Source organism: Cucurbita maxima, unplaced genomic scaffold (assembly GCF_002738345.1).
Source record: "Cucurbita maxima cultivar Rimu unplaced genomic scaffold, Cmax_1.0 Cma_Scf00011, whole genome shotgun sequence".
NCBI classification, from domain to species: Eukaryota; Viridiplantae; Streptophyta; class Magnoliopsida; order Cucurbitales; family Cucurbitaceae; genus Cucurbita; species Cucurbita maxima.
Genome location: NW_019272027.1, coordinates 1,917,115 through 1,929,993, shown reverse-complemented (window position 1 = coordinate 1,929,993; position 12,879 = coordinate 1,917,115). Strand labels below are relative to the sequence as shown.

Sequence of the window (12,879 nt, the reverse complement as noted above, 5' to 3'; positions counted from 1 at the left end):
GGGGAAGGGGGGGGGGGGGAGATGAAAGTCTTCTCACTGATTTCGTTGAAATTCAACAAAAACAAGCCTTATAAAGGTTGTCCCCAAGCCAAAAATAAAACCCCATACAGATCCCTACTAGATCAAAGCCAAGCTAGTATTCATTAAATAAACAAACAATAAAAAGTATTAAAAAAAAAAAAAAAGGACCCAGTTCGTATTAAAGTTATTTGGGGAATAATTCAAAAACAAAGATCACCTGGATCTTTTTCTGAAGGCTTCAAAACAAAGGTATTCCCACATGTAACAGCAATTGGAAACATCTGCAGAGAATCATCCCACGGTACAAATACTTATGTGTCAGTCTATTATCATGAGAAAAGGCAAAGCTTAAAAAAGTTATAATATCAGTACGGAATGAAGAAAATAGCTCTACAGTTATTTTTGGGGGATAAACATCTTTCATAGCAGCAAGTTTTTCACATAAAAAATGAAGTATATAACGACAGCTGACATTATAAGCATTGGAATAACAATGAACTATGAAGAATAACAGGCTAACCCATAGGGGAATCATGGCTGGAAAATTGAATGGACAAATCCCAGCACAAACGCCTAGAGGCTCTCTGATGCTGTACGTATCAATTCCATGTGAAACATTAGAGACATATTCCCCCATTTGCAGAGAAGCCATTCCACATGCATGTTCCACAACCTCTACATAAGATAAGCCATTTCAGTTTGATATTAAACATTCAGCATAAGTCATATAACAAAATGAACTTTCCCATCTCATAATCACAAGAGTAGACAGGGAGCAGCTAAGAGGTGAAGGATTATAACCTAGCCCCCGGAATACATCTCCATGCGCATCCTTTAATGTTTTTCCTTGTTCTGTAGTAATATTTAGAGCAAGTTTGTCCTGAAATCAAGAAAACGAAAAATTGCAAATTTTTTTAAGTGAATCTAGAATATTCCTTTTCTGGAAAAACAAAGATACCTACAAACTTACAATATCTCGCCTGATAAGTTCTTGAAGCTTGAGCATAACTCTTTGGCGAGTTGTGACCGGGGTATTACGCCATGCAGGAAAAGCCTGCTTTGCTGCAGAAACTGCAGCTTTAAATTCTTCATTTGTGGTTAATGGAACTTGAGAAACAACTTCTTGGGTCGCCTATAAACAAGACGCACATTTTTCTTAGCCATATCTAAAAATATTTATCATTCTCAAACCTGAAATAGAAAAGAGAACATATAAATGAGCTGGTAACTCACTGGATTTATGACATCTATGAATGCTGAGGATCGGGAATCAACAAAATTCCCTCCTATAAGATTAGGAACTCTCTGGCACAAGAAAAAAAGGATAAAAGATAAGAATTTAAATGAGGAATGATAGATAAGGGAGAGATTAATGTTATTAACAAAATGTCACAATCCTGAAGCAGTTATAAGTTGAGAAAAAGGATTTAAACTAGAATTCTTTCAATGGACAATTAAATATATAAATCAAGAAAGATTTGCGTAAATGAAGTATATGTCAACCTTCCGTATTAAAGTAAGCTGAAACAAGTTTTGGCCCCGAAGGCCAACTACATTGATGATTAAACTAAGAAAACGTATAGATCGTCTTCTTTTTCACTAGCTGCAATATAATTGCTGAACATAAAGAGCCACAGAAGACTATTTCAGACAATTCCCTCTCAATATCAGATATTAAGGCAGCGAAGGTCAATCTCTCCAAAGAAACAAATACAAACACAAAAACGAAGCAAATTGGGGACAGTATAAGGCAAAGCATGGCTCGGACTTTCCCCGTCCTGTCCAGAGACTTCCTCAGAAACAAAACAACGCAAACAGAGTTCCTCATTCAAACCAAAAGCGCAGATAATCACCAAGCTATAATAAAAAAAGAAAAAGAGGAAACCAGTGCAACATGCTAAGCATCCAAAATCGCTAGTTTCTCGAGCATTCAAATTTCGTATGAAAGATTTTCTGGTAAAACGACGAAGTCTCAAAGAAACCAAACGCTGCCTTACCGGAGGATTAGGCTTGGAAGACGGTTCAGGAGAGGTGGAGAATCGAGAATTGCCAAGAGCAAAGATCTGAGGCCTCAGAACATTCAATTTCCTCACTGCAACATGATCCCAAACACAATCAAGACGCAACATCCATTAACAAACCAAAATTCAGAAACAAATTTCAACCCAATCCAAGAACCTTACCTCGCCGAATCGAAAACTGCAACATTTTCTCCCCGATTGAAGATGATCACACTTTCCCACAAGCGCCAACGAGAGATTCGGCTGTTTACAAACAAAAGCTGGACAATGTTCTAGTTAACTGGGTTATTATCCTGTGCGAGGTTTAGCGGTGGTCTCTTTGGTTTTAGACCGTTAGATAGACGATGATCTGGTTTGATTAAGATTTGGAGAGAGGATCAAACGGTGGAGATTTCGTTTTGGTATTTTATGGGATAAATCAGAAGTTGAGTGCGTTGTTGTATGTAGGTCTTAGATGGATTTGGATTCGATTTACGAAATAAATAATAACAATAATAAAAATAATAAAAGTTATTATTAATACAAACTTTGGTGAGTGCTTGTAAGGACATGACTCAGCATTTACATAAAGGATAATATTAGGAGTGCTTATCACTTGGACCGTATAGGGGTAGTCTTGTCTTTTTTCTTTTAGGTTCAAGCTCGACTCTAGCCCAATTAATTGAGATGGGTTAGCCCAATCTCAAATAATTTACATCGAGTCAATTCATAAGGATCATTCCCTAAATTATTCAATGTAAGACTCACTTCCAACCTTCCTCAACAATCCTTAACAATCCTCCGCTCGAACAAATTGCCTCTCTTAAGACTTATGGAGCTCTCAAACAATCTCCCCTTAATCGAGGCTCAACTCCTTTCTCTAGAACCCTTCAACAAAATACACCCTTTGTTCAACACTTAAGTCACCTTTGACTACACCTTCGAGCCTCACAATTCTTTATTCAATATTTGAAGATTTTATTGTCATGGCTAAGTTTAGGACATAACTTTGATATCATGTTAGGAATCACAGATCTCCACAATTGTATGATATTGTCCACTTTGAGCATAAACTCTCGTGACTTTGCTTTTTGATTCCTCAAAATGCCTCATCCCAATAGAGATTATTCCTTTATAAAATAGAGTCCAAAAAAAGAGGTAACGGAAAGACTTCCACGTTCTTACCCACAAATTTCAATCCTAAACCAATATGAAAAAATGAATCAAGGAAAGAAAAAGCTTCATAGGATTTGACAAACCAAAAGGAATTCATCAAACAATTTACAAAGATAATTGGGAGTTTGTGTTGGTTGTAGAGTAAGTATAGGAAAAAGGGTTCTCATTGGCAGCTGAGGGAGCATAGAACATAGGCACAGGCATTTGTGTTGGGAGCTTAGGCAAAGGGGCCTCAAAGTCCAAAACCTTAATAGCTTGCCTTATGGAAGCCCTTAGATTTTGATTTGGGTGTGCGCACCACAGCCCTACAGTCATCAAACATACCATTTCCTCTTGGTTGAACTCTCCATTCAATGCCTTATCAGCAGCCTCTAGCAGCCTTCCTTGTCCATACAGCCCCCATACCCAATTCACCAAGCTGATCTTGTCTTCGTCTTCTTCATGGTGCTCCACTGTTTTTCTCCCACAGGCTATTTCCAATGCCACGACTCCAAAACTGTACACATCTGATTCCTTGCTCGCCTTGCTTGTTAGGAAGGACTCTGGAGCTAGGTAGCCCATTGTGCCTGCCATGACGGTTGTGGGCGAGCGAAGACCATGGTCGACTAGTCTAGCTAGACCGAAATCGCCGACTTTAGCATTGAAGTTCAAGTCCAACATGATGTTGCTCGACTTGATATCTCTGTGGACTACGCATTGCTCCCAATCCTCATGGAGGTAGAGCAAGGCAGAGGCTATGCCATGAGCTATTTTGAATCTTACAGGCCATGAGAGACGAGGTTTCTTCCCAAACAAATGGGAATCCAAGCTCCCGTTCGGCATGTACTCGTAGACTAGTAAGAAATGGCCGCGTTCATGGCTGTATCCGACGAGTTGCACGAGATTTCGATGTCGCAAACGGCCTATGATGTTCACCTCAGAGATGTATTCCTTTTTGCCCTGTTTGGAATTGCTTGATATCTTCTTTGCAGCTATTTCCATGTTTAGTTCTGTGATAAAGCCCTTGTAAACACCACCAAAACCCCCTTGTCCAAGCTTTCCCTGTTCAGAGAAATTGTTGGTTGCTTTAACCAGTTCCTTATATGAAAATCTCTTTGGCCCAGTACCCTTAATGAACTCTTCATCATCAACAACATTCTCCACCATGCCAGTTTCTTCATCTTCAAATTCATCATCACTATCTCCCTCTGTTCTTTCTTTCTGTTTCCTTCTTGTTCTTCGCCACCAAACAGCAAATACCAAACCAGACACAGATATCAAACCCACCAACCCACACACCAGCCCCACAACCCACAATTTGGATTTCCCCCCAACAGTTTCAGTTTCAACAATCAAATCCAAACTCGAAGTGAAATTCCAACTTCTAATTGCTTGAATTGGGATCGACTCACCTGTTGATGCAGAGAAGCCAACGATCACTCTAGCCGGAAGATTTTCCTTCAAATCAATTGGAATATCAGTAAGATTCAATGTAATCGACTCGTTTGGAACCTGAGGATCTTTCAGCGTAACATCCAATCTCCTCAATGTTCCATTGTAAGTGATTCTTGCACCCAAAATGTCTCCTGAGACCATCGTATTACTCCAAGTACGATTAGCCACGGATACAATGGAATTCACATCAACACCAACATGATTATCGCTAGGATCCCACGGATCTTTAAAAATATCGAACTCAACGGCGACGATCTGATTCGACGGATCACCGTTGTTCGATTGATTGAACAATCCTAGCCATCCGCCGCCGGAATTCAAAGGAGGCGATGTCGAATTCTCCGAAGCTAGGAAGAACGCGATTCCACCGGCAGAGGCGTTCGACCTCTCGCTGGAAAACAAGATCACGAACTCGAAATAAGTGGTGAAATCAGCGGATATGTTAGTGACTGGATCCCATAGTTGAATCGGCAGCGAGAAGTAAGCTCTTCCAGTGTCGTTGTTGATCCTGCCACCGATCTGGTTATCGGTGAGCCGGATGGAAGGATGATCGAGGACTGTGCCTCTTGCGGCACTGTTGACGAAAGTGATATTGGTGGAATCGGGGAAAGAAGAGAAGGAGAAATCGAAGGAGCTGCAACAATGGAAGAAGGTGAAAATTAACAGCAAAAAACACAAATTATCAGTGAAATTTGTAGTTTCAGAACACATTTCGAACTCCGAACGATTAAAAAAACGGAAAAAGAGTTCATGAACTAGGGCTAATCTGAATAATCAAAGAAATATACCAGATAGGGTTCTTTAATTTGAAGATTTATTGATCTTCTCGTCAGCCACCTACCAGATTGATCCATAGCATAATCTACTGAGAACACCAGAAGCGACCTAGTCAACAACATTGAATCGTCAATATTGGAACACCTTTTAATGTTCTTCCGTCATGGCTTCCCCCGTTTCGTCGCCCATTCTTCTTAAGAACTTGGCGCGTTTTTTGAATCCAAGTCTTTAATATAAAATTTATTAAATTAACCTCAAAACTTTGATTTAGTCCACTTTAAAAATATCTTAAATTTTTTTAATATTTCTTTGAATTCTTAGTCAACTTTGGATGCATTTATTTGTTTGTGTAGATGATGAAATAGGATTACAACTCTACAAATTTGGTGACTTGAGTTCAATAGAAAAAGATACAAAAGCTCAAAGAAAAAAAGAACAAAAATTGAGAAATCGCAATGCATGCATGTGCGAGGAAGGAGGAGGAAACGTGTCTTGTGATACGCATCAGGCAAAGGGTGGTGTTGTGTGTGCACTGGGTAGAGGAGAAGCCACACATCCCAAAACGAATAATCAAAAGATCTAAACTCCTTCAACGACCTAAGAATCGAAGTGCAACCTGGTCCAACCATCGCGATTTGATCCAATCCAAAAAGACACCAACCAAATCACTAACCTACAAGTATGCCAATACTATGTGCGTGAAACGTGTCACAATCACACTCCTGTAGTAGCAAGACAACGATTGTGTAGCACTTGTTCAAACCCAACGAATAAGTCAATCGAGTGAAATTTATTTCGCAAACAATGTTCGCATATGCTCGAAGCTCAGGTCACATTTGAAAGAAATGTTTTAGAAAACATGAGGAAATACATTGAAAACAATTTTAAAGAAAACAATGTTATAAGTGAAAAACAAATAAGCAGCAACAGCAACAACAAAGAATCGACAACTAGTCACATCCTTCTAAAGTACATTTTGGAGCATTCTAGCCCGACGAGTATAGACATGATTTTTGTGACAAGTCATACACCCACAAATTGACACAACAATGACATATCTACCATAAAAGCAAGTAAGAAAGGTTTGGAACAAGTATGCAACCATGGACAACACATCATGGATAAGTATACCTGGGACATCTAACATGCCGCCACAATTAGCACGCATTGTACAAGCATAATTAGGACATCTGTAGCCACAAGCACGCCTTGAGCAAGCATAACTGTGACATCCTCCCCACCTAACTAGCTGACATCTCTATCGAATTGGTGTGGTATATTCATATCATAACATATGATCAGTAAGAACTAGCATTCTTATTGAGACCCCAACTAGCTGACATCTCTATCAACACTCTTCACCAATTCCACAACGTAAGAAAGATGATGCTTACTTCAAGAACTATATTGAGGAGCCTCTTCCAGTCAATTAGGAACTCTTGAAAACTACCTGACTTTTCGCATCTTCTCTAACAAAATCTCTTACTTTCTTCGCTGAAAAATTCTTTTTTGCATGAGGTCGTACCACCTCCTCGTGCTTGATATCTTCTTGGTTGGGATAGTAACATTTCATATGAACTGCCGGACTAATCTTCATTCCATGAGAGCAATAGGATCCTTGATTGGTCTTTGGTTTTTGTTGCTTTGTACTCAAACTTGATCTGACCTTTGGCTTTTGTTGCTTTGAACTCGAAATTGATTTGACCTTTGGTTTTTGTTGCTTTGAACTCGGAGTTGATCTGACCTCAACTTGATCAAAACTCTCTCCATCTTGAAACTGTCATGACAAACACTTTCGACCGACCTCTCTCTTCATCTATCTTGATGGTGATGGTATTGGCAAATACTTTCGACCGACCTCTCTCTTCATCTATCTTGATGGTATTGGCAAATACTTTTGATCGACCTATCTTCAACTGTCTTGATGGTATCTTCAACTGTCTTGATGGTATTTTCTGCATAAACTGTGCGTAAACTATGTGGTTGAGCTTTCATGGATGGAAATCTTTCCAATACCCTATGGAACAAGCAACATAAAATTTATGTCACATTTATCGACATGTAAAATAGAATAACATGAAAACTTAACAGGAGTTGGAGAATCATTCAAATGAATTCTATTTACAACTCAAACGTTAGAGGATCCTTCAAACATCAGAGACTTTTTGAGAACTTGGATTGAGTCACTACCATTTTCCATATAATAATACATCTATTACTCTCCTTTTCAACCCATTTGTACACAAACAAATTTCAATTCAAAGAAAAAACGGGAAATCAGCAGCAATTATCTTTTTCCAGATTCTCCTATCGCCCACATGAACCTCCCACGCATTCATTCAAATCAAGCTCAAAAAGTGTTCCAAAAAGCCTTCCCCTTCTCATCAGCCCCCAACTTTTACTTCACATTTCAATCTGAAAACCATTAAAATAAACAACATAAAGACCATGAAACTTCATCCCCCTTTGTTTTTTCAGGCATGATGAAGAAGCTGATTTATAATCTATCTTCATACCTCAGTATCTAGTTACTGATGTGCTTCAGTGGACAGCTAGTTCCGAAAGCTGTTAGTAATATATCCTAAAGAGACTGGCCACCTATGATTGACCGCCGCCGTCACCGTCTGATTCGCTATTGGAGGAACTACCTTCTGAATCAGAACCTGCAAGAGAGATTGAAAATAATTTAGCCACAAGAAGCTTTTCCATGATTCAGACTCACAATCCACACAACAATTGTCATACCACTTGAGGAGGAAGAATCATCACTGTCTGAACTACTTGAGCTATCAGACCTACTACTGCTAGCATGAGCAGCTGCATCTTTTTCAATTTCAACAGGAGGGAAACCACCCACTGGCATCATCTCCTCATCCCCAATGTCCACATCTTCCTCACCCATATCCCCTTTTCTAAGCTTCTTTTCCTCTGTTTTAGCCTCAATCAATTCATTTGCAGATGATATCTATAACACAAAATGCAAAAAGTACAAAAACCCCATCAGACAAACCAACAAAATATGGAAAAATCAAAGAAAATAAACATGCCCTTCAGCTATTTACCTCATTATTCGCTTTAATGGAATCAGCGTTTGCATTGTTACTGATGAGGGATTGCTGCTTGACTTTGCTCATCATTTTCTTCCAATCTGTCACCAGCTGGTCGAGTTCCCAAAGGGTCTCGGTATCAACTGCCTCGATGTCAAGCTCAATCTCGTCCCCATCCTGTGTCAAATTTCCACTCCTCTTCTTCACAATCTGTATCACTTGGTCCATTTTCTCAGGAGGCAAGCCCTGCAACCCAACTCCCAATTTGTGTTTCTCCTCCAAACTCATCTCCCTTTTGTTCGGATCCTTCGGCTTTGGCTGCCTTACAGGCTTCACTTGAGGAGCCCGCACTGGCGACGGGGTTTTCACTGGCGACTGTATTGAAGGCGGTTTCGATGAGCTCAATGGCGCTTTCACCTTCGCCTCTTCTACATGATTCCAAGAACTGGCTTGCAATTCCTCCTCATACAGGTCTGGCTGCACCAGCTCGCCCATCTTCTCACTAACAGTGCGAAACAATTCCTCAAATTTCACCGACCACTGCTCAGCCAGGACATGAACATCATGACCTTTTGGATTGTACAACATGGCATTGTTAAAGGTTAGCCTAATATCTTCAGCAAAATCCAACGGTGAGTCATATAAATTCTTAGCTAGTTTAGATTTCACAGTCCCTAAATCCATAGGACGCTTAACAATATCATAATAATCATGGAGACGAAGCCCAACCACATCCACAGGCTTGTTAAAGATCGAACCATACTTCTGCTTCATCAACTTGTTCAAGATTTGAGAGCAAGCCTTCATCAGATTCTTAACTTCAAACAAATTGGAAACCTGCAAATCTCTACCGAATCTAGGCAGCGGCTTCGGCCGCTTGTTAATCTCCTTAGTCTTGGACGATTTCTTGAAACAATTAGTTCCGAAACCAATGCCGACAGATTCAAGGCGATTCTTGAATCTCCTAACTTGTTCAAGCTCCGCAATTAAACGTTTCTTAAGAACAACCAAATCCCTCCCAGAACACGAAGATATATTTAAACTCACATATTGATTGTACTCGGAATTCGAAGATCCATGGTGACGATCGATGTAAGACTCACCATCCGAGTGTGATTGAGTTGTTACGTTGCCCAATCCTCCATCCATCTGTTGGAGGTTGTTAATTTCACCATTAGTTTTCCTCTTTTTCGTATTAGGTTTAGATTTAAGGTTCGAGAACGGAACTCTCGCCATAAACACTCCTCCTCCTCTTACACTGCCACCGCCGTTGCGTTTGATCGTCGGCTAACTGGTTTAGTTGTTTTGATGCACTAAAACAAAGCTCCGGTGAGGAAATTTGTACCGAAGAAACAAGAACGAAGGATCAACAAGAACAGAAGGCGGGAAAACGAAACTCCACTGGCACTTGATTCTTCTCTCCTCGGCGCCAAATTCAACTCCCAAAAAATTATTCAAAAATCGAAAGGAAAAAAGTAAATTTCCTAAAGGGAAATTAGGGTTTAAGGATAAACCACTTCACCCAAACTACTGTGAGAGATGAAGAATAATGAGAGGCAGGGGGGGTATTTAAAGGACTCGAGTTCTGCCCGTAATATTTGGGCAGTGTGATGGCCGTCGATGAAGATCGACCAACTAATCTTGCGGTGAATACGCGGTGGCTTGCTGCCCGGTGTGCTGACCAAATGAGCTGGAATGGACGGTGGATGTCCGGAGTTGTTTACCGCGTGGTGAATTTGGAGCGTTGGATGATGGGAACGGAAAAGACCGGGAAAATATTTAACTCTTTTATGATTTCGCCGAATTTAAAATAATTTTTTTTTAATTTCATTTATATTTAGACTTTCGAATTTATTTTAAATATTTAATTTAGATCTTATTCGAAAAAACTCTTTTAAATTTCGAATATTTAAAAAATATGTTTTTTTATACCATATATATTCCACTCATTTAAATTAAGTTTAATAATAAACAATTTTTATTTTATTTTTTCCAATTTTGAATTTTGACTTAGATGTTGTTTATAATGAAAAATAAGAATTTATTGGGAATGATTCGAAAACATTAGAGAATGAGTTTTTATTTATATATTATATACTCGAGTTTATCTTATTCGTTGAATATAATAATGTAGTTCAATATTTTCATGTTAAGTTGTAAATAAAAAAATCAAAATTATTATTAAAAAAAAATTTGACTCACACCTCTAATTCTTACTTAGAACTTCATGCCTTTTGAAATTTAAATCGATTTTGGACGTTTTGCGTTATATAAGGCAATTTGTTTTTTATTTTGTTGTATTTAAAGAGTGTCAGGTTATTTTAAATGTGTAGGTTGGAGAGGGGAACATAGCATTTTTTATAAGACTGTGAAAACTTCTCCCCAACATAAATGTTTTAAATGTGTGAGGCTGATGACGATACGTAACATGTCATATCGGTTATGAGATCTTGAGGCAAAACCTGAAAGTGAAAGTCCAAATAAGACAATATTGTTGGATGTGTATGACAACCTAGATGGGTGAATAGGGTTTTAACGATAAAAGTATTTAAACATCATTACTTTTTCTAATTATGAAACTTTTTACCAGTAAAAATGATAATTACGGGAGCAAAATAATTCAAGTCAAAACAATTAATAAATCACAATAATAATTTTGAAGTTAAATGAGAAAGAGTTAGAAAATATGACACCTTAATTTTAGGGTGGTTCGGTCAAATTTGACATACTCACTCCACAAGCGCCTCTTGGAAATTTGAATAAAGAATTTTCTCGACTCTTCCACGGATCAGAGTCAAACCGCTACACCGCTCTTTTTTCGAATTCAAGAGCAAACTCAATCTTTTCCCCGACGCAGGATCAAACCAGGACAAGTATTTGAATTTGGTAGTAGCACACCACAACTCTCTCAAATGATAGATTTACAATTTGGAACACTCATAACTATTTTTTCACCCTACGATAAAAAAAAAAAAAAAATCTCTCCCATAAGAATAAGATGAATAAAAATAAAATTATAAAATTGGAAGGTTTTAGAGAGCAACAAACAATCGAGACTATGAACAAATGAGGATTGGAAAATTTATGAAAGTATGGGGAAGTTGATGAATTTATATAGAGAAGAGATCGGCAAAAATTAGGAATTATTTATTTAATTTTTTAAATATAATAATATAATAAAAATCATAAATTTAAAATTTATTATAATTATAATAATATAATAATAGTAATAGTTAAATTAAAATTTCAAAATTTATTATAAATATAATAATATATTCATAATAAAAATGGATATAAGTAACCGTTATATTCAAATTTATATTAGGTAAAAATAATTTTATTTAGAAATATAATAATAAGAAAAATTCTAATGGATTACTCTTCCAAAATTAGAAGTGTCATATTTTGATTTATCATCATTTTGATTTAGATGTCACATCATCACGTGTATCAATTGTAATTTTTTCAGATTTGAGAGATTTCTAACTTTATACTGTGAACCAGTTCAAAATACTGAAAATTAGTAATAATTGAGAGTACGTTTGTTATCATCAAAACATCAATCAATTAATTAAAATTAATTAACATCAGTCAAAAAGCCAACAAATATATGATAACGGTGGACTTGAATTGTATAACAGTTAAAAAAAACAAACATTATAAGATTAGGTTATATAATTGATGAGTGGATATAACATATGAGATTTAAACTATATACTATACAACCTGTTCTTATAATTTAATGAAGAGATATAATGTGTCACCAAAGTCAAAAATTAAATTCATAAATTTAATATTTTATTTTATCCAATTCAAGATGTGGAAGAACAAGATAAGAAAGTGACACAAACTTGGCCTTTAATTCAAAGGAAGGTGAGGTAGTGAAAGACCATTTTAGGACACTTGTCAATAGGAGAAGGGACAAGAAATATTAAATGTTTTACTTTTTAATTAATGAGAATTGTTGGGAAGAAAATTAAATTTCCCTCTTAATTTCAAATTAATTAATATTTTAAATTTTAATTCATTTTGAATTACTTGAATAATGAGCGTAGCCATTTTTTTAATAAAAAAATTTGAGATTTCATGTGAACTCGAGAGATGAACGAAGCACCTCTTCTTAACATACTTGTTTTAAAATCTTGAAGGGAAACTCAAAAGGAACAATATATGCTAGCTATGGGCTTGAACCATTACAATTGATATCAGAGCCAGATACCGAGCGATGTACCAGTGAAGAGGCTGAACCTCGAAAAGGGACGGACACCAAGTGGTGTGCCAGCAAGGATGCTGGGGTCCCGAAGGGGGTGGATTGAGGGGTCTCACATTGACTGTTGAGGAAAACGACACTGGGCCCCGGACCCCTAGACCCCAAAAGGGGTGGATTGTGAAATTTCACGTCGACAGACACTAAGTGGTATGCC

General features: G+C 37.5%; 3 protein-coding genes across 5 annotated transcripts in view; all 3 read right to left on the bottom strand.

Annotated features, from left to right (window-relative positions):
• The window catches only part of LOC111485986 (methylmalonate-semialdehyde dehydrogenase [acylating], mitochondrial), a 13,150-nt gene extending 10,813 nt beyond the window's left edge, over positions 1 to 2,337 (bottom strand). The window contains exons 1-7 of the mRNA XM_023132968.1: positions 2,205 to 2,337; positions 2,019 to 2,113; positions 1,255 to 1,326; positions 992 to 1,153; positions 823 to 901; positions 542 to 696; positions 239 to 302 (exon numbers count right to left, since the gene is read on the bottom strand). Coding sequence (XP_022988736.1) covers positions 239 to 302; positions 542 to 696; positions 823 to 901; positions 992 to 1,153; positions 1,255 to 1,326; positions 2,019 to 2,113; positions 2,205 to 2,229 — 652 coding nt within the window. The 5' untranslated portion in view covers positions 2,230 to 2,337. The remainder of the gene's footprint in view (positions 1 to 238; positions 303 to 541; positions 697 to 822; positions 902 to 991; positions 1,154 to 1,254; positions 1,327 to 2,018; positions 2,114 to 2,204) is intronic.
• Positions 2,338 to 3,180: 843 nt separating this feature from the next.
• On the bottom strand, positions 3,181 to 5,413 carry LOC111485958 (L-type lectin-domain containing receptor kinase IX.1-like). Its single transcript, XM_023132936.1, has one exon. It carries the CDS (start codon positions 5,340 to 5,342, stop codon positions 3,303 to 3,305), a length of 2,040 nt encoding a protein of 679 aa, XP_022988704.1. The 5' UTR covers positions 5,343 to 5,413; the 3' UTR covers positions 3,181 to 3,302.
• Positions 5,414 to 7,346: 1,933 nt separating this feature from the next.
• Positions 7,347 to 9,982, bottom strand: LOC111485995 (transcription factor GTE7-like). Of its 3 annotated transcripts, none has more exons than XR_002718791.1 (4): positions 8,471 to 9,982; positions 8,154 to 8,373; positions 7,925 to 8,071; positions 7,347 to 7,363 (listed from the first exon to the last, which is right to left on the bottom strand). XR_002718791.1 is itself a non-coding variant. In XM_023132980.1 (3 exons), the coding sequence occupies exons 1-3, from the start codon at positions 9,689 to 9,691 to the stop codon at positions 8,007 to 8,009; spliced, it is 1,506 nt and encodes a 501-aa protein (XP_022988748.1). In that variant the 5' UTR covers positions 9,692 to 9,982; the 3' UTR covers positions 7,514 to 8,006. The 3 variants fall into 3 exon arrangements, 1 of the variants encoding a protein (XP_022988748.1); XR_002718792.1 differs by lacking the exon at positions 7,347 to 7,363 and adding an exon at positions 7,514 to 7,823; XM_023132980.1 differs by lacking the exon at positions 7,347 to 7,363 and having other exon boundaries at positions 7,514 to 8,071.
• Positions 9,983 to 12,879: the final 2,897 nt, after the last annotated feature.